Source organism: Panulirus ornatus, chromosome 52 (genome assembly GCF_036320965.1).
Source record: "Panulirus ornatus isolate Po-2019 chromosome 52, ASM3632096v1, whole genome shotgun sequence".
Taxonomy (NCBI): Eukaryota; Metazoa; Arthropoda; class Malacostraca; order Decapoda; family Palinuridae; genus Panulirus; species Panulirus ornatus.
This window is the reverse complement of record NC_092275.1, coordinates 8,276,594-8,302,137: the sequence shown is the minus strand read 5'-3', so window position 1 is coordinate 8,302,137 and position 25,544 is coordinate 8,276,594. Positions and strand designations below refer to the sequence as shown.

At 41.1% G+C, this 25,544-nt stretch overlaps 1 protein-coding gene across 3 annotated transcripts in view; it reads right to left on the bottom strand.

Moving 5' to 3' along the window:
- The window catches only part of LOC139765029 (long-chain-fatty-acid--CoA ligase 4-like), a 42,980-nt gene extending 19,927 nt beyond the window's left edge, over positions 1-23,053 (bottom strand). Inside the window, exon 1 of one of the 3 annotated variants that reach the window (XM_071692107.1) lies at positions 22,933-23,053. Coding sequence is in view for 1 of the 3 variants with exons in the window: in XM_071692104.1 (XP_071548205.1) it covers positions 22,859-22,866 (8 nt within the window). In the remaining 2 variants the exon portion in view is untranslated. Of the gene's footprint in view, positions 1-4,274; positions 4,618-22,858; positions 22,882-22,932 lie in introns of those variants that run through there. The other 2 variants (XM_071692104.1, XM_071692106.1) reach the window with 2 other exon arrangements.
- Positions 23,054-25,544: the final 2,491 nt, after the last annotated feature.

Below are 25,544 nucleotides of genomic sequence, written 5' to 3'. Positions count from 1 at the left end.
AGGCAAAGGGGATAAAGGTGAGTGTTCAAATTACAGAGGCATAAGTATGTTGAGCATTCCTGGGAAATTGTATGGAAGGGTATTGATTGTTTACCAAATGGCGTCATAGCTTCATCTCTTCGTTGTATATCTACTGGCTGTTATATTTCCCACTTGTGTCTCCCCTGATGATGTGATTATTACACGAAAGTGCACTTGGGAACTTATCGTGTTTCATTTTCCCCGTGGACTCGTAGGAATATACTTGATCACGCGCAAAATTGTGATCCTTTCCAATATATATACATATATATATATATAAATTGCATGATTCTATACATAAAAATCTATATAATCGATATTAATACGATACTGCAAAAAGGACATTTATTCTCTTGGGAATTAAGATCACCATTCCTATCAACCATCGCCGTACCTTCACGTGAAAGGAGACATAATTCTGATCAAAAATCTGTAATGAATATTGAAAAATAAAAAGTGTCAGAATTCGCACAAGAATTTTAAGAATTTTCTATTGAAAGCATATCTTTATAAAATCTAAACATCGCATCACATGCAAATGCAGAAAGAAAAAAATGTTATTGAAATAAACTCTAAGATTAAACGGTTTCTCATCTTTTTTAGCTTTTTCGTCTTTAGTATTTTTAGATATGTCTAAAAAGAAAATTTTAAAGATCCAAAGAGATAAGGGGCCTTAAATTGCTCTATTGAATGAGTAATTGAATAAACTAATATATATATATATATATATATATATATATATATATATATATATATATATATATATATATATATATATGTATATATATATATATATATATATATTATAAAGTCATGAGTAACTTTCATATATGCATAATTATAGGCCCCCAAGTATAGGGTTTTACGATGCATCTAACCTCAGGTAAGAAGTGAATTGTAAAAACTTTCAAAAGAATATGACTGATATTCTTACAGGCATACAAACTGGTCATAATGAACTGAGGATAACATAAGATCACCCTGTACTGCTGGGATACAGGTACAGCAAGATACGTGATATCGCTTACTTAAGGAAGACTTTTGAGTACATTGTTGACTTCAACAGGACTTTGAGAAAATACTTGACCATTGGTCAATAACTATTGATAAAGTGTTGATTTCTTAGTTATGTTGTGTGTGATAAGGTACTAAGTGTGCAAGGTCATTATTATCTGACATGAAATTCAGGGTACGAGCGTCTGATTTCAGGGAAATCAGTATTACCATCATATATCATTGGTCCATCCTCACACACCTATAATACATATACAGCAGAGGGAGTTCTTAACAGGGGTATTCAATTTCAGATTTTTTCCTTCAACCTCGATACTGTCAGCTGTTCAAAGTAATACACCAGCCTTTCTCTAAGCTCAAAGAAATCCACCAGACTTCCTTCTAGGCTCAAAGAAATCCACAAGCCTTTCTCTAGGCTCAAAATAAGTCCCCTCAGTCTTCCCTTTAGGCTCAAAATAGTTTTACTAGCCTCAGTGCTCTCCTCTCTAGACATACTAGAGCTTAATATTTTCCTTTCTAGATTCATAGAAGCCCACATACCCCCCTCCCTTCCACTCACCTTTAAGCTCACAAAAGCCCACTACTCTTTATACTCACAGGAACTTATTTGCCTTACCTTAAGGCTCAGAGGAACTTATCTGCTTCTCAGCAAGTCTCAAAGGAACTCACATGCCTTCCCTCAAGGTTCAGGGGAACTTATTTGTCTCCTCTTAAGGCTCACAGGAACTCATTGCCTCCCATCAAAGCTCAAAATATCTCACTTGTCTCAATACTCAAAGAAACTCATTTGTCTCCCCTCAGGGTTCATATAGACTCACTTGACGCACCTCAAGACTTATTGGAACTCACTTGTCTCCTCTCAAAGCAACGAAGAAGAAAGCAGAAGCAGTGAGTGAAGCCACAATAGTGATGTCCGAAGTGGTAACGAAGGAAGCAGCATTTGTGAGGGAAGAAACAAAAGCTGTGAGGTTAGAAACAGCAGTTGAGGGGGGAGAAACCAAAGTTGTGAGGGAAGGTACAGCAAGTTGTGAGGGAAGAAACAGCATATGTGAGTTTAGGAACAGCAGTTGTGACGGAAGAAAGAACAACTGTGATGGAAAGAACAGCAGCTTTGAGGGAAGGAATAAAAGCACTAGGGGTAGAAACAGCAGCTGTGAGGGAGGGAACAACAGCGGCTAGAGAAGGAACAGCAACAGTGAGGAGAGGAACAGCAGCTGTGAAGGAGAGGAACAACATCTGTGTAGGGAGGAACATAGTAATCATGTAGGCAACATATATTTTGCCAGTGTGTTGCTTAGCTCAGCAGTCATGAAAGTCTCTCTCTCTCTCTCTCTCTCTCTCTCTCTCTCTCTCTCTCTCTCTCTCTCTCTCTCTCTCTCTCTCTCTCTCTCTGTGCTTTGCTATCCTCCCTCGTAACTGCTTTTAAGGTGACTTCATCTTTTTCTTTTCAGTGATATTAAGGCCAGACTGCCTTGTTTGGACTTTGGGGTCTATGTGGTCTGTGTATTGATGTAACGCTCTCTTATATTGTACGAAAATAGTCCCTCTGTTGATAGTACCAAAAACGAAAAGCAGATATTATCGTTATATACAAAGTACTCACACATCCAGCGACTTTTTCACCTGGGAAAATTATGAATACAATGCGTATCGAACCTGCAGATCAAAGGATCATACAAAATCTACTATAATCTACTTTAAATCATGAAGCTCTTCCTCGGAAACCACCTTCTTAATCGATCCAGAAAACATAGCGATATCTGGGAGACAATCCATCCAGGTTTAAGCGAATTTTAAAGAATATTTGGACCTAGGGAGAGAAACAATCATAAGAACTTTCTCCACTAAATTTCAGTTATTCGATATTTTTCTTCGTTCTTTTCGTGGTATTGGCACCACAGGTGAGCCAACATTTGGGCCATCTCCAACCACAATACCGGACGACATGCTTGGTACCGGAAGGAACCAGAGATGCAACTAAACTCAGCACATAATAGCCCATATTGTCACCAACTTGTACGAGCTAGAATTGCCTGTGTTTCGAGATGCCATCTCGCCTGTCTTCCGCCCCTTGCCTATAGCACTACAAATACGCCCGTCGGCTCCACTGCTTTAATAAGAAAAATGTGAAAAGGAAGAAAAAAAAGTTATATTTATATCACTAATATAATAGGGGTAGTAAAATATGTGTCTCAATAAGAAAATATAATTGGAAAATAACGACAGGCAACTTTTCCTCCAACGTTTTACGTCCGTTCGGTCCTACACAACACACTCGCCTCCCAAACCATCGCTTCAATGTACCATATTGAGCATCTGTTCTGTCTATTTCTTCCTCTTAATCACCTCAAAATGACCTACAAACACAAGATGGTGTCATGGGTATCATAAGAGCACCTGGAAATTGATGGAAATACTCGAAAATGAGGAATTTATCAGAGAATTCAAAGTGTTTCGCTGTCCACCTCACCCGAGTGTTGCCAGCTCACGCAGGGCGAGGACCCCGCTAACAACACCCAGGTTGCGACGAATCTTGCAATCTAGTGCAACATTTGCGACAACCCTAGCCTTATGATCCGGTCATAGACAACCATGGGGGAATTCTGAAGAACCTGAATCATCTAAGATGAATATAAGAATCAAGGGTACATCACTGTCAAAGATTTACTTGATTCATCGATTGGTGCCGGATCGGGGGAGGATGTGAGGACCCTGTTATAAGGAACATGGTCGACAAGCCGCATTTGCCGGTATGCTTTAATACACCTCGAGGTTCTTGGCCATCCCGTGTTACGTAATATCAAAGCTACATACTTTCATCTTGGTCACTAGAACACACTAAACCATCCATAGATAACCAGCGATAGCCGTCTGATGCATAATACACCACAGGAAGGAAAAAATATCAAGACAGTGAATCAGTAACGCATGCGCATGGCGTATCTTACCTGCTCTGGCTAACGTATGAGAAATATCATCACATAACGAGTAATCTATTGCTAATTACTAAGTCATAAGATAATCCTGGACACCCTAATTAGTTCAGACAACACCGCTCACGTAAACACTGTATGGTACGTTTCAATTCGACAGATGTAAACAAATCCTCCATAACTTTCCTCATTTGAAGGGATGCCTTGTGCTTCCTACTCCCCTAAAAATCCTACAGAAGGATCCTCACGTCCCTCGAGAAGCCCTACAGAGCAAGGACACGCGTCAGGCAACCAAAATGACCTCACCTGGTTGGTTGGAGGAAGGATATAATCCTTCAAGTTAAGTCGTCGCGAGAGAGGGCGCATACAGTCCACACTCGCGCAGGGTATACGTTCCTCGTGTTTAACCTTCTCTCTTTTCCTAGTCCACCGCACTCACAAGCAAGTAGTCCTGGAGGCCTCAGAGGGCGTGAGACACGAGGTGAATGCAGGAAGGGGCAGCTAGGGGTGTCGGCACCACGAGGTAAACACACGCTTGGCTTGGACAGCCCCCCGACACCACACGCAGCCACTGCAGTAACTACTGAAAATATTGATCGTTGGAATCGTACGATGCGCGGGCTGGGGGGGAAGTGAGGCGGGGTTGGTGGTAGGGAGACGGGTAGTGCTGAGCTGGCAGCGAGGGAGTCCCACTCTCCCCCTACTGGGGTAATGGGAGGGGAAGTCAGCTGTTTCGCTCTCCCCCGCCTCTCGTCTCCCCACATGGCCTCACCCTCCCTCCCTCCTTCTCCGGCCACCACCAGACCACCACCGGACCCCCTGGCCAGAGGACGTACGTACCGTGACCAGAATTCGGATGCGACACTTCCCCACCCCCACAGTACTGCTCTCCCACACTCACCACAAGGGAGCATAGAGAGGGGGTAACAGGGGAAGGAAGGGTGGGGGTAGATGGTCCAGTGAAAGGGGGGTGGGGAAGATAGTCCAATGAAAAGGGGGAGATGGTCCAATGAAAGGGGGGTGGGGAAGATAGTCCAATGAAAAGGGGGAGATGGTCCAGTGAAAGGGGGGTGGAGAAGATAGCCCAGTGAAAAGGGGGAGATTGTCCAGTGAAAGGGGAGTGGGGGAGATAGTTCAGTGAAAAGGGGGAGATGGTCCAGTGAAAGAGGGGTGGGGGAGATAGTTCAGTGAAAAGAGGGAGATGGTCCAGTGAAAGGGGGGTAGGGGAGATAGTTCAGTGAAAAGGGGGAGATGGTCCAGTGAAAGGGAGGGCAAATGGTGTAGTGAAAAGGGGAAGGGAGATGGTCCAATTAAGACGGGAAGGAGGAGATGGTCCAGTGAAAAGGGAGTGGGGGGTAGATGGTCCAGTGAAAAGGGAGTGGGGGGTAGATGGTCCAGTGAAAAGGCGGAGGGGGGGTGGAAAAGTAACATAAAATCGACGACCTCACAATCAGAGAATTTCAGGTCAAAACAGAAGCGTATGACCCTTCACGGAAGGAGATAAAGTCATTCTGATTACCTCCCTCTGTTCTGATGACCACTTCATTTGCGGGTTATCTCGTCCACTTATAATGACCGATGACTGTTGGAGACCGAGAGATAACTGCTACTCAACTCCATGTGAAAGACATAATGTGTTGGATAAATGATATCCCGAGAACAATGTTGTTTCACGAAACGAATTCATGGAAAATCTAAAATGCACTGCTAACTTTATTATCGTCTTTACTAACCTCATTATTACCAGTACTGCAACGTAACATGAAGTTGGAGACATAATGTAGGCTTTACTAACTTTATTTTATCATGATTAATTACTTTGTTGTGTATATTTGTTTCACCAAAGCGAAACCTTCCTCTTTTACGCGTATGTGCCCACAAGTCGTCCAATATCTAACACTATAATTAAATCTCTACTCTCCATTCCTGTGTTGATATTTATATAGAATTTAAACTACAGTTCCCCAGCAGATAATCTCATCAGGTCTTCTGTTCTTTCCCCCCGACGTATATACGTCCCCAGAGAATGAACTTGAGGGAAGCAGTGTTTCCCAAAGTTTGGGAGTATGGTTACGAAACCACGCAGGCCAACCCAGCCCACCCGTTCGTGCCGTGGGCGGTAGGCGTAGGTCGGGGGGGAGTGGGGGGAGGGGGGGGGGAGGAATTAGGTTTGACGAGGGCGGGAAACAGCGTCTGTCGTTGACCTCACTACCTTGCATTTTACCGCCTGGGGCACAGGTGAAGCGAGGCGGGAGGGCGAGCGAGCGGGCGTCTCTGAGAAGCTGGTTACGGAACCTGCTTCGTTGACTGCAACTTCCCCCAGATCGAAAGTTCAATGGAAGGAGGTTAACGCACCGTTTACCCCGGAGGGTTAGGAGGGTTACCCAACCTGTGCAGTCCTCCTCACAGATCCAGCTGCTCAGCATTCATACCAAGAGAGAATGAGGTAACCACCCAGTCTGTCATTATGGACGGTGTGTAAATCCGCATTTTCACACGCAAAAGTCTGTCCAAATAAGTAAACCATGCACACTTTCCAGAATATTAAACGATATATATATATATATATATATACATAAATATATATATATATACATATATATATAATATATATATATATATATATATATATATACATATATATATATATATATATATATATATATATATATATATATATATATATATATATATATATATATATATATATATTTTTTTTTTTTTTTTTTTTCTTTCATACTATTCGCCATTTCCCGCATTAGTGAGGTAGCGTTAAGAACAGAGGACTGGGCCTTTGAGAGAATATCCTCACGTGGCCCCCTTCTCTGTTCCTTCTTTTGGAAAATTAAAAAAAAATGAGAGGGGAGGATTTCCAGCCCCCCGCTCCCTATATTTAATAATATATATGTTAAATAGATACTTTTGTATGTGATTGTGCTGAGAGGGGCAGCTGGTGGATGTCTGATCACTATCTTGTGGAGGAGAGGATGAAGATGTGTAAAGGTTTTCTGAAAAGATAAAATGTTATTGGTGAGAAGAAAGTGGCAGGTAAGTGAGCCTGGAAAAGACACACACACATATATATATATATATATATATATATATATATATATATATATATATATATATATATATATATATATATATATATATATATATATATGTGTGTGTGTGTGTGTGTGTGTGTGTGTGTGTATTCTTCCTTCACCGGATTCTAAGGGAATTAGATGAAACACGTAGACATCTGGGGCTCAGAAATAGTAAGGGTCATCGCTATGTATGATATATCTATACTGGGGTCACCAGCTCCACTATCTGGGGTCACCAGCTCCACTATCTGGGGTCACTTGCTCTACCAGTTCAGAACAGGCGTTAGTGTATGATTAATTTTGAAAGCATTAGTCTTTAGCTAAAACCTGTCCTAGTTAATATAAATAAAGAGGATGATAAGGGATTAATGTTTGCCACTTCCTGGCTGAAGGATTAATGTATCAACACATATTTTTTACATGCATTGATGGATATATATATATGAATATATATATATATATGTTCATTTTCCAAAAGAAGGAACAGAGAAGAGGTCCAGGTGAGGATATTCCCTCAAAGGCCCAGTCCTCTGTTCTTAACGCTACCTCGCTATCGCGGGAAATAGCGAATAGTATGAAAAAAAAAAAAAAAAAAAAATATATATATATATATATATATATATATATATATATATATATATATATATATATATATATATATATATATATATATATATATACACAGGGATCTGTTTGTGGCTAAAGAAACAAGGTGGATTTATATGTCTGTAGGCTAATGTTTAGCATCTAAACATGTTTAGATTTTCGGGGAAACAATCCTTTCTCTCTCTCTCTCTCTCTCTCTCTCTCTCTCTCTCTCCCTTATTGCAATATTGCTTCGATTTCTTTTCTATTGTTTTTCTCATTCGTAATCCGATTAACGTAGACTTTCAACATAATCAGGCCACAGTTTAGAAGTTGCGAAAAACATGTTCTCTAAAGAAGATGTTTCGTAAATATCGATATTCCATTTAACAAATATCTATATTCCATCACGCTAAGGTAGCTCACTTCACTGCTACTGGCGCCCCTGAGTTTGCACTACGTACAGCGAACGCATCACAAATATCCTTCCTCTTTGAGGTAAGTCTCTGGTGATGCCTCACACTTAAGAACTCTACAGATACGAGTCAAGATGGAGGAAGATAAGCTGAAAAACTTTTCCATCCAATCATCTGTCACGAGCAGCGTATATTAGCCCCAATACGTCTCACGGACTCTTTCAGCCCTTGTAACAGATTTGGATGAGATCGGCCTATGCCAGCACCAGGAAAGGTGGACGCATCATTGATAAAAGATAAGGAATCACCGGCTGCCTAAACACTCGTGTCACACAGGTGATGCTTCTGAGGGCAATAATCAGTTGACTATGAATACAGCTCGAGTGATTATGTAGGTCGGGTGATCTCTAGTGGATAGATAGAGATGTGGGGGAGATGTTGATGGTGTTGTGAAGGCTTGAAAGATAAAAAAAAGGACGAAGAGACTCGATAGTGATGCTGATAACGTGGGAAAGTCAAATAAAGAACAATGTGAACAGGAGAGCAGATAAGAAAGGAGATAGAGATAGAGAAAGGAAAGAAATAATTGAAAATAGAAAGGATAGTGGAAAAGATGATTATAAACGAAAGAAACGGAATAAGAGGAATTAGAGAAGTTTATTCGTCGAGAGCATAACGAAGATGAAGAATATATATATGTCAAATAAAGACTGAGAAGGAAATGAATAGAAATAAGAGGAGAAAAATAGCCCAAGCTGAAAAAAGATCTGTATTTTGAAACTTGGGCATTTCGCATTTGCTTTTGCTCTTTTCATTGTAAGAATTCATCGTTCCAACCTTCTGTGTCCAGTAAAGATACCAAGGGAATGATCTCTTCCTCCTATAAACCTGGAACCATCTCTAGATCACTATTACATATAGTGTATAGCTTTTAAAAGAGAATCAAGTATCTTTCAGTCATCTCATAATGGTTCAAAGGAATTCAGGAGTCGATGCACTGCTTCACGTTGGTTTTAAAAGATTCAGGAGTCATTCTGCAACTTTAAGAAGGTTTAAAATTATTCAGGAGTCAGTCTATTGTTTCAGTATTGCCCATAGGGATTCAGAAGTATATACTTGACTCTTGTTGCTTCAGAAGAATATTGGTGTAAATCTATCGTTTCAAGATGGTTCAAAAAGGATCGGGAACTACTCTTCCTCAAGGTGGCTCAAAATGAGTTTCGAGTCATGCAACGGAATCACATCGGCTTAAAGGCTTTCAGGTGTCACTCTATTGACTCACATTGGTTTGAAATGAGTCAAGGGTTCTTGTATTATCTCAATGCTGTTTTAAACGTATTAGGGAGTCATTCTATAGTCGCCTTTTGGTTCAAAAGGCTCGAAGAGTATCTTCATTGTCTCAAACTGGTTCAGAGAGATTCATGTCTCTCTCTCCTGTCCTGAATTAGCTCACGCAAACACTGAAGTGACGTTCTATTGTTTGATATATGTTCAAATATTCCTTGATATCACTATACACTCGTCATCTCTCAAGAGGAGAACCATGAATAACAAAACAGGTGATATTCTGTTGCGTACAATTGTGGAATTATGTTCAGGTTTCCATCAAGTTAAATGAAAAGCGCTCTGGGATAACATTATCCTGTTTGGCCGTAGCCAAGGACAATCCTGCCTATATTTGTCCCTTAGGTGGTCTCAGTGACAGACCTGTTTATAGACCTCTTTGGACAAGAAACAGCTATGCTAACTGTACTTTTAGGATCAAAAGCAGCAATCATACAACTTGTATTATATCCCTATCTGGATATACTCTCTTTAAGCACCCTTATGAACACTCTTGCATGAACATGTATCATGTTGAGAGAGAGAGAGAGAGAGAGAGAGAGAGAGAGAGAGAGAGAGAGAGAGAGAGAGAGAGAGAGAGAGAGAGAGAGAGAGAGAGAAGATTGATACTTGCATACCTCAACCAAATCTAAATGACGAAAAAAGAAATGGGTTATATAACTCGTTTCCTGAGAAAACCAAGGCCAAGTGTCGCTATTTTCTTTTTTTTTTTTTTTTTCTTGTCCCGTGCACTATGTAACCACTCGCCTCTTTGCCCTATGTATGTCACCATCTGGCTAAGCTTTATGTAAGTCGTGTAAGCTCGAACACAGGCGGGATCCCATATCGTCGTCGTAACTCGTAATCTATTACCAAAAACAAACGAGCATCATGTATGAATGTGATATGTTGGTCATAACATATTCAACATGATCTCTCTCGTTTTTATAGGTCTAGGGATAATAAGTGGCATAAAAAAGGAACAGAGATGGGGACCAAGTGAGGATTTCCCTCCAAGGGTCGTGCCTCTGTTCTGGACGCTACCTTGCTAAGTCGAGAAATGGCGGATATGTGTGTGTATACACACATATATATATATGTATATATATATATATATATATATATATATATATATATATATATATATATATATATATATATATATATATATATATATATATATATATATATATGTATATATATATATATATATATATATATATATATATATATATATATATATATATATATATGTATATCGCCCCAGATCCGATTTCTATGACAGCACTGCTGTTACCCAAGACATTTCTAAAGAACCTTAGAGTCCAAGGCTGCTCCACCTCCGGTAGCAGGGAAATGTAGACTCCTTTGGCGTGAGAAGATCTTCGTCGAGACTGTACTCCTAACGGTACAGTCTCGCCAGAGGTGACCTTTCACCCGTGGTGTAACCTCGCGCAGGCGGAGTCCGGTAACACCCTGAGAGAGAGAGAGAGAGAGAGAGAGAGAGAGAGAGAGAGAGAGAGAGAGAGAGAGAGAGAGAGAGAGAGAGAGAGCTTTGGTGGGAAGCATCAGCTCACACCCTAAGATAAGCTTAGCTAAACCCTGTTGACGAGGGTGGCACGGAAGCCCTAGGAATGGCTTGAAAGTTAGATAAGCGTAGGGAGGAAGGAGGAGAAGGGAGAGCTTAGAGGCCAAGGGAGAAGGAGAGGTAGAGTGAGAAGAGAAGGGAAGAGGGAGAGTAAATTAAGAGGAAAAGATGTATAGAGTTAGGCGGTGGAGAGAGTGAGTGGAGTGGAAATAAAGGAACGAGATTAAGGTAAGATTTGATGGAAGGAGAAAGAAAATTGATGAGAAAGGAGAATAATGGGTAAAAGGACGAGGAAAACCGCAGTGGGGAGAGAAGGGAGCGTAGGGAAGACGTGGGTAAAGTGTGCTGGGCGGGAGAAAATGTCAGGGAATGATGGAGGGTCATAGCCAGTAATCACCTAAGCTCGCGCATCGTCAGGGAATACTTTTAACGCACATAGAAGATCCGGATAACTGTGTAAGTGGAGGCAGAGAATAGCCACACACACACACACACACACACACACACACACACACGGAGACCCACTTAAGGGAATATTTTCCTGCCTTGGGTTCTGTCTCGGGATGATTGAGGGAAAAAGATGGGAGATTAAGGGCCGTGAGTTCCCGACAATTGGTTCTGTTTTGGGATCTGTAATGAAAAAGACGTTGGTTGAAGATCGTGTTTCTTCCATGAGAAGTTCTCTGTCTGGGCTTCAGATAGAAATAGGGTGTTTATAGCCATGTTTCTCCAATGAGGAATTCTACACCTAGATCTAAGATGGAAATAGAGGGTTTATAGCCATACTTCTTCAATGTGAGATTCTATATCTGGATTTCAGATAGATATATTGCGTTTATAACACTATCTCTTCAATGAGGGATTCTATATCTGAGTTTGCGATGGACGACGTTGACACAGAGGGCGTAGAAGAGTCTTATATAACTTCTCCCACCAGTAAAAGTGTCAATTGTAAGAGGGACGACACAATGGCGTTCTCCCTGATGGTGGGCCACGAGCGGGTTTTTGATGCAAGCAGACGCATGCAGCTGAGGTGAAAATAAGGTATCCTCTCTCTCTCCTCTCTCTCTCTCTCTCTCTCTCTCTCTCTCTCTCTCTCTCTCTCTCTCTCTCTCTCTCTCTCACACCTGGGTTCTTTTTTCCCCAGTATGCCAGCAATCAACGCGTAAAAACTCCCTGTTCTCATACCATTAATGCTCAACTCAGGGTGTGTGCAAGCTCCCACACTGAACACAAGCGGTCCATCGACTGGGAGACAAAACCTTCATTGCTACATAGGAACGTCACGCGGGGGGAAAAAAATCTATTCCAATCCTCGCAATATAGGTGAGGGGGTGAGCTCACTCCTCCCTCCCTCCCTCATACGAGGAAGTGAGGGAGCGAATGTCACACATTTTCATGTGAGATTATGAGCTTCAAGACCAAGGACTTGTATACTTGGAAGTGACTAATATCATAGGAGGATTCCCAGGACACGAACTTCTGAAAATGACATAAAATCGTGACGCTTAAATGGTCACAAACTGAAAGGGTTATCCACGTCGTCAAAGAGTTGATTGGCAACACTAGATCACATCCAAGATTCAGCTACCATGAGTGAATACTTGACTCATCACACTCACCATGTGAGGAGAGGCGATTCACCTTCATCCAAAAAGAAAGAGAAAAAAGTTTGAGATCATTGCACTGAAAGGGTTCAACGTCCGAACTACAGAGATTTGAACGCTACAAAGCAGCAACAGGATACAGATTTAAATCCTACAAAAATCAAAGCAGCAGGATAATGCAGTGATCAGTTAGCTACAAGGGTTTTTTAACCACTGGGGTAAAGAGGTTTTATATTGTGTTCCAATAGCATTTCTAACCTATTTCAACAGATGAGATAGACGATTGAACCCCATAAACGTAATAGGAATTACGGTATATGTATATGACAGGTTCTTGCCTCTATATTTTTCGATCTGGTAATTAATTTCTCTCTCACTCGCAATTCTTCATTTTCTGGTGTTTGCTACATAGCTTTATAGCAAACATGTTATTAACTGTGTGACTTAGTGCAGTCTAATCTACATGCGCCACACGTATAGCGAAAGTTAGTTGTCTTCGCATTATTCTTAACACATGAAGAAGGTGTCAAAGATATTTCTTTTTTTCTCTTTCTCTCTCTCGACCCAGGCAGTTTATGGATCTACTGGCCAGACAGCCAATCAACCATTTCTTCTACTGTTATCATTAAAACGAACTTCGAATTAAGAGATACTCTTGACAGATGCTTCCACATCTGTTTTAATGTCTTTACGATTTTGGGGACATGAATTTGGCACATCTGTTTGAGGCAGATGTTTCAGTAAGTAACAAGGGTTCAAACAGGTGTTTGATCGACGTGTCAAGGTTCGAAAAAAAGAACTACGCATATGTGAAAGTAGAACACCTGTTAATGATGTTTCCACAGATGCAAACACCTTCACAGATGTCAGATTTATATCTGAGTTCGCTTCTATAAACTTGTATCTCTTCTATAATACTATCAAGGCTAAACAAGAACACTGAACACATCAGCGAGTAAATCAGCAACTTTTCATGGAAAGAAAATTAGTTCAAGTTGCAGCTACAGTGTAAATGAATAAGAAAAAAGAGATTTGCAAACAAATTAACGAGTGAAATACGCAAGTGAACACGTAAGTATCTGCGCAAATCAACGAACAAAGAAAAATTATGATGACACAGAAAGGGAGCATTTACCTCGGATGATATTATGAGAGCAAAGCATATGTGTGAGGGAGCTAAAATGTAAGAGGGAGTCTCTTTCTCTCTCTCTCTCTCTCTCTCTCTCTCTCTCTCTCTCTCTCTCTCTCTCTCTCTCTCTCTCTCTCTCTCTCTCTCTCTCTCTCTCTCTCTCTCTCTCTCTCTCTCTCCACACTTCACCTCCTCCCATCCATCATTCTCCGCCTCTCTACCTCTCACCTGTCCTCTCTGACATAGCCTCCCCAGTCCATCCCTGCTCCCCTGTCCTCATCCCTCCCACACACACACACACACACACACACACACACACACACACACACACACACACACACACACGAGCAGCTGTCCACACCGTTGCCACATCCTCGGAAGCTATACACATACACCATCGTGATCTGTGGAGGGCAGTAAATGGAAGGGTCCGTGCTAACCTCGAGGTTGCTGTGTGTGTGCGAGTGCATGGGTACAGAGGGACTGCTCTAAGGTGGAGGAAAGCCATAAGACACGTGCACGACCTCATTCCCGAAGGATACCGGAGAAGAGAACATGTCTTGTGCTTCCTGACCATATGTACAGTTTGTGTCTAGATGATGTAAATGCTGATAGTAAAGTGCAGTTATATGCAATGGATGTAAACAAATATGTGTGTGTGTGTGTGTGTGTGTGTGTGTGTGTGTGTGTGTGTGTGTGTGTGTGTGTGTGCGTAAATAACAGACATAGAGGAATAAGTCTTAATCATATAACAACAGCTCATTATCTATCCCCTTCACAGGCTTATAAATATGTAATGATGCTTCACACAGTTATGAGAGGGAAAGGTACAATAGAACTCATATATTAATCTGTATTTCATCTTGACGAAAAATGACTTCTGGTACATAATAAACAATTCTAGACCCTCTTAAACCTAAGTGCTTAAGCTGGTAGACTATATAGCAGTGATAACAGTCTTAGGAGAATCAAATTCCGTTAGTAATAGTGCTCGAGTGTTCTATGTACCTAATCCCATATCACGGAGGGAAGTCCTTTTATACAACGGGCAAGAAAAATATATGATGTGGCGATGTGTTTAATCTCACGTTGGCAATGGAACAATGATATGTATTGTGGATGTGTTGAACTGGATAAGAGGATATGTGGGATGACTATAACTGATACTTATAATGATAACAGTGATGTCGATAATAATGATAATAATGAAAATGATAATAATAATGATACCAACAACGATGATACATTTTAATGTTAGCTGAGACAGTACGGGTAACTGAGGCCATCTCATTAACGCCGGGGGTGGCGATGCTGTTTCTTGTGGGGCGGGGTGGTGCCGAGAATGGATGAAGGCAAGCGAGTATGAATATGTACATATGTATATATGTATATAGCTGTGTATGTATATGCATTTATTTGTGTATACCTTGATATATATATATATATATATATATATATATATATATATATATATATATATATATATATATATATATATATATATATATATATATATATATATATATATATATATATATCTTTCTTTCTTTCTTTCAAACTATTCGCCATTTCCCGCATTAGCGAGGTAGCGTTAAGAACAGAGGACTGGGCCTTTGAGGGAATACCCTCACCTGGCCCAATTCTCTGTTCCTTCTTTTGGAAAAAAAAAAAAAAAAAAAAAAAAAAAAAACGAGAGGGGAGGATTTCCAGCCCCCCGCTCCCTCCCCTTTTAGTCGCCTTCTACGACACGCAGGGAATACGTGGGAAGTATTCTTAATCCCCTATCCCCAGGGATAATATATATATATATATATATATATATATATATATATATATATATATATATATATATATATATATATATATATATATATATATATATATATATATATATATATATATATATATATATATATATATATATATATATATATATATATATATATTCCTATGAGTCCACGGGGAAAATGAAACACGAAAAGTTTCCAAGTGCACTTTCGTATAATAATCACATCATCAGGGGAGACACAAGAGAGAAATATAAGTCAGTTGAATTACATCGAAGAGACGAAGCTAGGACGACATTTGCTAAACATATGATTGTCCAAAACATGTTTTAGACAATCACATGTTTACATATATATATATATATATATATATATATATATATATATATATATATATATATAGCCTTCCGCTAGGTTAACACCTCGCCTTCCGCTAGGTTAACACCTCGCCTTCCGCTAGGCGATACAAATTGTGAGTTTAATGACTGGAGTCAGGCGATGGCCAGGACGATATCTTTTAAGACCGAGGCAGCTGTTGTGTCCCACGGAATGTTTGATGGGTCGGTAATGGGCAGATGATAGCCTAATGCTGCAGTCACACACAAGGGTACGATTATGGCACGGCACAAGGCTACGCTGTGATGGCATGTCTCTGATTCCCTCGATATCCTCAAAGATGTTATTGTTTATAACCTTCACGTTGTAGTAGATGATGTCATGTGGCGTCTAGTGTTGTAGAAATACCGTTCTGTGTTATTCGCGTCTAATGGGAGGTTTTGGTAATGGGTGGTAATGGGGGAGGTGGTGGTATTCTCAGAAATGGGTTGGATATAATGGTATGGTAATGGCTTAGCAATGACAACGCGATCACCCCAAAAGCGCCACGCTCTGATTAATGGCGCGATGTTTATTGGATAGTTATGTCGACGTTATTGGAAAGGAAAGGAAAAGGATCCGGTGGAAGAGGACGAATAATGGAAGAGGAATGAGAGAGAGAGAGAGAGAGAGAGAGAGAGAGAGAGAGAGAGAGAGAGAGAGAGAGAGAGAGAGAGAGAGAGAGAGAGAGAGAGAGAGTATCCAAGGTAATGTGTTGGAATGGGCAGCAAAGGTATTCGTTATCTTTGATACACACACACACACACACACACACACACACACACCCACTAGACAGAAGCTTCTGCCAAGTCTTGGCCGCTGAGTGTCGGCCAACAAGGCCAGCTGAGCCTTACGCCAACAGGGTCAGCTAAGCTGCCAAGTGCCCTGATGAGGTCAGGATCAAACACCAGCTTGAAGCTTAGAGGAGTCCTGGGTATGTCTCTGGTGTCTGTTGTGTCTATAAGGCTCTCTTTATCTCTCTTTCTCGCATTCTCTCTCTCTCTCTCTCTCTCTCTCTCTCTCTCTCTCTCTCTCTCTCTCTCTCTCTCTCTCTCTCTCTCTCTCTCTCTCTCTCAGTGAGTCAAACACAACATGGCTGTGTTTAGATAATGCCAAGAGGACCAACGTGCGTAGAATCGATAATCCAATAGCTTATCGTCTGCTTATCATCTCTATCTCCACGAGGAGACGAGACAAAATATCTTTTAGTCATGTCGGTTTGTTGTCCATAAGCCACTACATTTCAACGTATATCTTTTTCTCTCCTTTGGGTTGGTTCACAGTCTCTCTATACCGCCAATACCAAATGCTTGATATGTCTTTACTTTAATTGCTGTTTGTGATTAATGTTATGAGTTACGACCCATCGTTAGTATTCGATAATAGTTCGTTGGACCTCACACACTGCTAGTTATAAGCCATCAGCACCGCTTGATGTTAACTAAATATCACGGTTTGGAATGCACGAGAAACACGCCTTCCATTCATCAACAAACTCTCTATAGAAAATCTTTTTTTTTTTAGAGTCGATAATAAGAGGATCTGATTCTGTCATCTATACTTCAATACCAACTCCCAGGAACCTATAAAGGATTGATCTTCCTCTTTCCCTCAAAAGATATGAGTGACCCCTTCCTCTAGTGCTATTGACAAGAAATAAAGAAAACCGAAGTTGGAGCAGATATTTTTTTTCTTTTCAGATTTGTTGATTTTCGAACCCACTTGCGATCAGAACAGCATCGCCTGTACGGTTTTAGCGGATCAAGATGAGTCACGGGGATAAGATGAGTCAGGTTTGGTGAAGATCAGAGAAATGCGTCATTAGATGTACCTAGATTCTACACCTGAAATCTACATTCTTATGGTAGCTTAGACGACACATGGTAACTCAATGCCCACATCAAGGCCATCTCATTAGCAATATATATATATATATATATATATATATATATATATATATATATATATATATATATATATATATATATATATATATATATATATATATATATATATATATATATATATATATGGAGGTATTTTGCGTACCTAGCAATCACGCAAATGATGCGGGGTTCGAATCCTTGCTCTTGGAAGGCATTATGTGTTCTACGAAAAGTGCATGTTCATCTATTGTGTTCATGTACCTCCACATGTGACAGTAAGCCCTGTAAAATTGCTGACGCCTGGGTAATTTGAGCCTGAAGAGATATGACCAGGGTAGATCCCATTGTTCATGGACGTGAAACGAAGGGCATTCGATTACTAGTAATCGAATAGTCATCTCCCTATTAGGGGAGATCATATCCGAGTAGTTAGCGTACCCAGCAATCACGGGAATAGTGCGGGGTTCGAATCCTTGCTGTTTGAGGGCATTATGTGTGTGTATGAAAAGTGTTCTTTAGTCTGCAATATATATATATATATATATATATATATATATATATATATATATATATATATATATATATATATATATATATATATATATATATATATATATATATATATATATATATAAATAGATATAGAGAGCCTAATCTAGGCATTTGTATCATTAACCAGATCTATCGGGGAAGATGAACAGCTGGATGGACTGTGGACAGAGCACACCCTGAATTCGAACCTATGAATACATATTCAGAGAAATATTTCTTCATCGTCTGAGCGATAGCGAGAAAGATTCTTGATGGCAAATCATCGTCCTTGTTTGACATGGCTTATCTGGAGATCAAGAGAGGTTGATCTGGGGAGAATCATTAGCGACCCTGGAATCCATACAGTCGCCCACGGATTATCAAAGACTATGTGTATGTGAGTGGGTGAGGTGAGGTCAAAGCACCAGAAGGGTACATCAGTGGATGTTTAGGTTCTCTTCATATTTAGTCATAAAGGTCAAAGATCGCGGGTGTATTTGTATCAAATTATGTTTTGACGTACAGAGGACACGAAGCCCCAGTATATCATTGTAGTATCAGATTCTTGAAGTTGAAATATGATCATTATGGCCAATCCACAGAACCCACGTTCAGAACTCTCATACATTGTCTATCACAATCATTGACAGATATAGAAAACAAATAATAGATCTGCATATCCTCCATAGATAACTCAACATGAATATCATATGAATAGGAAAGCAGAGTGAACTCTCTGAAGAAAATAAGCTGTGGGAGACAAAGGTAAAAAACAGACACAGAAAATGAATCTCATAAAACTCAAGAATGATGTTTCATAACTCGATTAATCACTCAAGTTCCTCACGTACTTAATCAAAAACGATTCATCATTCGATCGAAAAATAGACAATAAACTTTGAACTCTGAACGAAAATGACGCCTGAATTAGGGAAAAGAAAGAAAAAAAAGTAAAGACTCACATAATTCAAAGTAATTGGTTAACTCTTCTAGGTCTTCGCTCCAAGACACAAGGCATTCCTGTCCACAATGTTGCGTATTACCTGAGCTGGCCACCACAGCTTAGGAAGATGTTAGAAGAGTTCTATTTGTTCTTATTTCAGAGAGAACAAGTCTCACAATCCTGCGAAATTTTTTAACGCTTCTTATTTACCTATTTCTTTTATAATTATCCCAGGACTCATTTATGAGGGGGTTCTGGTGTTTGCCCAAGTCCTCCTTTTTGTTTATCCATGGGCCCTAGTGGCACAATGACTGCACTACACTCAGCAACAGGGTGAGGATGAACTCTCTCTCGAAACGAGATGATCTCTCGACGAAAATGTAATTTCTTCACTGACGATATTACAGCCGCACCGAGGGAGACTTTTCGTTCCTTAATGAACGGCGATCATAGATGATCATAGATAATCATAGATAATCATAGATAATCATAGATAATCCTACAGTGATGCATACGGAAGAGGAACAGAAGCCAGCAACAGTAACATCCAGCAGTAACAGCAGTGGGGGATATACAGAAACAAAAGGAACAGCAGGAGCAGCAGCAGCAGCGACCAGCAGTGGGTAGCTCTTTCGTAAACCATTCCCCGAGTGTAAACAATACGACGGTATACAGGAAACCTTTTGTTTCGGCCGCTCCCCCTTCCCCACCAACCCCCACCTTCCTCAGGTGAGGGACTTAGTGCGGCAGGTGCCTCTGGCTCTCCCAAGGGAGAGAGAGAGAGAGAGAGAGAGAGAGAGAGAGAGAGAGAGAGAGAGAGACTAGTGAATAAAGCCGGGAGAGGCGTGGCGTAATGGTGTGACTGAAGGGGGTTGCCAACTGTCACCTTGCCAGGTCAAAGGAGCTCTGCACACGTCGCCAGCCATACCTCGGCCATGTAACCTTGCCATACGCACACTGCCTGACCCGTGTACACTATACCAGTAAACTAACTCGACCAGAACACTTAAAACGTCGACCAACACGACCTAAGTAGACTGTGTTGAACTGACGACCAGTTTGTGATAGCGTCATCATTTTGCATCACTCTGTTCATATATATATATATATATATATATATATATATATATATATATATATATATATTCCTATGAGTCCACGGATAAAATGAAACACGATCAGTTCCCAAGTGCACTTTCGTGTAATAATCACATCATCAGGGGAGACACAAGAGAGAAATATACGTAAGTCAGTTGATATACATCGAAGAGAGAGAGAGAGAGAGAGAGAGAGAGAGAGAGAGAGAGAGAGAGAGAGAGAGAGAGAGAGAGAGAGAGAGAGAGAGAGAGAATATGATCATTGGCTTGACGCAGATGCTGCATTGTTTCACGAGTTTGTGTGTGTGTGTGTGTGTGTGTGTGTGTGTGTGTGTGTGTGTGTGTGCTATCACCTGCTTGCACCAAGCACAGCAAGAGCAATATAATTTTTGTGGCCTACAAAGATTAATTATCTATGCATCATGCATATCACTCTACTGGTTTATTAAGATTATCTAAGTACGATACACAGTGTTTTGGGACCTAATGAAAGATTAATGTAATTTTTCTATGCATGTGGCATGACAAGTTCCACGGAGACAATGCACCTCATCAGGTGCTAATAATTCATAAAGTTATTTAAATCCACAAAATTGTTGTCACAGCTCTGCCAATGTCGCCCACACACTAGCCTGACCGTTGAAGGGGGAGTGTGGGGTGTCATGTGGTTAAGGGGCGTTGTGTGGAGGGGGTTGGTCTGGGTAACAACCCCCCCTCCCCCCCTCTCCCCTTTGACCACATGACACCCCCCCCCCCCCCACTCTGCCTTTAGCGGTCACCGGTGGTTAGGCCAGCGTGTTGGGTAGAATGGCAGAGTTGTGACGGTGGGTTTTTGTGACGGTGTTGTGATGTAAATAACTTTATTACTGACCTTTGATGATGTGGATTGTCTCCATGAAACATGTTCCGCATGTATACCAAAATTTAACGTTAGAAATAATGGTATATACGAGTTCACGGAATGGATCAGAGAGAGAGAGACAGACACACAGGCTTCGTAAGTCAATAACATGTTCCTGAAATACCATGAGCTATCGAGACGCTGAGGTATGTCTTGGTCAGTTGACCAGTGTGTCTTGTGATGATAAGGATGGCCTCATAGGTCACAGGTTCAAGGGCGTATCATGTCACCTGAAGATTACTGAGCACAGCTGATAATAATGATAGAGACTGACTACCGTAATCAGCTTTGAAGACACGAGATAATTGCCATGATTAACAGTGTCTTGTCACAGGGTGCGATACGACAATCTTTATTGCAACACTTGACTTGCTTCGCTCAAGTTAGAATTATTCATAGAGTAACTAGATATCTCCTAAATCTTGACTGCTAACTCAGAATAATTCATAGAGTAACTAGATACCCTCTAAATCTTGACTCCTGGCTCAGAATTACTCACAGAGTAATTAGATACCCCCTAAATCTTGACTCTCAACTCAAAACAAGTCATAGAGTAATTAAGTACTCTACCAAACCTGACTCTAAACTCCAGGACGCGAAAGAAATACAAATAGAATGAAGGAATGATTCATTGGACACGTTCTCCTGTGTGAGGAAAGAGAATGCTTGGGGTCAGACTTTTCAAACGAAGCAACTTTCTGAAAGTTTGACCTCGCATGGGTCACTGGCATAACGAGAGTGTGTGTGTGTGGTGTTATCTTTAGCATAGTATGAAGACAGTGCTATACTTCTTCTTTTTTTCCGGTTGGTGTTGTAATGACTTGAGGTTGACGGTCCTAATGACTCTGGTAGTTGATATAGATCTAAAGGCCAGACAGTGAACCAGCCAATCTGATTCCTGAAGTGTACAGGTTTAGAATGGTTACAAATCCAATTGGGTCTACATAAGTAGCAGAAAATAAAGTATTTAAACTCTTCACAAGTCACTCAAACCTCCCATTTTCATCAGGTTAGTATACAGTCAAACCTTCCATTTTCATCAGGTTAGTATACAGTCAAACCTCCCATTTTCATCAGGTTAGTATACATTAATTACAAGAGGTGATCAACATTCCTAAGAAAATAACTTCCATATGAACAACTGTTTTCGTTGCTCCTCCAAAATACTTCATGATTACGGATTGCAAAATACCGTAATCCTTCCTTTGTATTGGAGTTACATGATACACTTTCTCAATAGGTGGACGTCATCTGTCTTAAGCGTCTCTCGAAACAAAGCCACTATCGAAAAGCCCACAAAGCCAAACCTATTCACTGGGATACTCACAGAACTAAGCTTGCTCACTGAGGCGACCATAAAACCAAGCCAGGAGCTAAACCCACAGAGAGACGTCCCGGAAAGCCATATCTACTCAATGAAGTGCCCACAGAACCCAAGCAGAGGGCCAGGTTATCACAGATGCTGCTCACAGACCCATGTCAACTCAACTATGACATCCACAGAACCCAAGCAAAGAGCCAGGTCATCACAGAGAGTGCTCACAGATCCATGTTAACTCACTATGACATCCACAGAACCCAAGCAAAGAGCCAGGTCATCACAGAGAGTGTTCACAGATCCATGTTAACTCACTAAGACATCCACAGAACCCAAGCGCCAAGGGGCAAGCTACCACAGAGATGGGCCACAGTGCCAAGTCTACTCACAGACTGGTTCATCAACGCCGGCGTAGAGACTCACAACCTTCCTCGCTCGCTTCAGGACTCCACTAAACTGATAATGTCACACGTGGACGAGGTGTATCACCACCCTGCCACCTCCTCTCTCCCTCTCTCTTTCCCCGACCTACCCAAACCCCCTCCCCTCCATCACCACCACAGCTTCCCCCCCCTCTCACCCCCTCCATACTCCCTCCCCAACCCTCGTACACCTGCCTCACTCATCCTCCTTCCCAACTATCTCCCTCTTTCTCGTTCTTAATCCTTCTTGTGTAACAAGCCACTTCCCTACCACGGCAACGTCTCATATTCTCCATCTCTCTAAGAATACCTTCCTCCTATCTCCTTCTATCCTTTCCCTCACGATCCTCCATCGCCTTCACAACCCTCCATCTAGCTTACGTCCGTTTAAAACGACCCTCTCTCTCCTTCCCTCCCCCTTCCCCTTCCCCGACATAAGACCTTCCGCTCCCGCATGACGCAACTCTACGCTATAGTTAGCACGACCTTCTGTCTGGTGTTCTGAATAGCACCACGCGGTTTCGGTGCCAAATGGCGTATGCACCACCATCACTCCACTACCCCTCGACAATCCCCCACATCTCCCCACCCCACACTTACCCAGACTCTCTCCCACGTAACTCCCTCCTATCTACGAATCTTCAAACTCACGTTGACCATATAAACTCCCACATCCTCCCATCGCTTAGTCCTTTGCATCTCGACACTCTCCTTCCTCCCTCGTTATTCGTACTGCCCTGTGTTCATTCAGTCCTCCCATACACTCTCCCCACAGTCCTGAGTAATTAGCATCTCCCCAACGATGTACTTCCTCACCTCCCCATCGCTCTGCCCTACCTCAGTAATAATCTCCCCATTCCTCCCCTTCGCATGAGATCCTCATCCACCCTATCTCAGGACTCATATCCCAGCTCAGGCTTTTCACAAATCCCCATCCCTTACCCTAATCTGGCACTTACCTTCCCTAACAAAGTACTTAATCCCTCCCCACCAATGCTTTACAACCTGACCTAGCCATCTCCCCAGACTTCTGTTTCACCCCTGGCCCCTTCTATCCCTGCAGGAACAAATTATATATATATATATATATATATATATATATATATATATATATATATATATATATATATATAATGAACAAAAGACCATACGACTCCATTAAACTTCTTGATACAATTAGTGGCCGTACTGGAAGCCGATTTCCCATGACTGTATTTTTGTTTGAAACTTTAATTACAGAAGAGATGTTCCTGTAGGGTGAACCCTGAAGTAAGGCTCGAAGGTCAGCACATTGGCTCTCCCCTGCTGGCCAATCATGAGGTCTGGGAGGTCCCTGGACGGTGCTGGAGGATCACCCACCTCTCTTGACCTTGGTCTGAGTGGCACTCAAGTGATTGGCCAGGGTGCTCGAAGTTATGTAATGCATTGCCTTTGACTGAATTCCAGTTTGTGTGTGTGTGTGTGTGTGTGTGTGTGTGTGAGTGTGTGTGTGTGTGTGTGTGTGTGGAAAGCGAAGCAGGGATCAAAAGGGGAAACTGAAATCTATAAGGAATCTCCTGGCAGTTCCTTTAGGATTTATACAAATCTCACGAACGCTACATTTCACGAGAGTTCGCTATATGCCAGCGAGCATAAATATCTCGCAGTAGAGGGACGCTTTGCCGTCACAGCTCACCCTTCACATGACAAGTTATGAGAGGTCGTATGTTCCGCACGTTTATTCTTGCCGTTTTTACTGGCCGTATTTATTGCTCTGTTCTGGACGTCCTTTTAGGTAAATCATAACTTTCAATTGATGCATAAAGATAAAGAGGAAAATTTATGGCGTTTCCATATTTTTTTTTCCACGATAATTTCCCGTCTTGTCTCTTTATTCCTGGATGTCGTACGATTCCAATACTCAGTAAAGGGGAATATTCAAAAGAATATTCTTTTTGCAGAGAAATGGTCAAAACGGATGATATACTGTTATATATATATATATATGTATATATATATATATATATATATATATATATATATATATATATATATATATATATATATATATATATATATATATATATATATATATATATATATATATATATATATATATGGCTTTACGAGACTCCTCTACACAAATATGTACAAACACACACACACACAGCCACCCATACACCACACATACACACACACACACCTCTTCAAAAGGAAGAGCTATAGAGGACGATCTAAAGACAAGCGAGGAACTGATCACTAGCTCAAAAGTGTTTTCACAGTGGAAGACACTATAACCCCCAACACTTGTGAGGTACTGGAAAAGATAAACAGGAAGTAGATGGATACCTCTCTGCGGAGGAGAAACTATAGACGTGGGGGAAGACATGCTTTTAGGGACGGGAGGTCATGTGACGAACGTCTAAGACGTCTACGAGAGAGTGAACTCTGCTTCAGACGAGAGAGAAGGCTAGGTGGATTATCCGTGTCTGCACTACCAGAGAGCATTTGAGACTGTCACACAGAAGGCTGGTAAAAATGCCAGATATTCAGGCAAGAGTCAGGGAGAAACTTCTTCGATGAATATAAGATCAAATCAG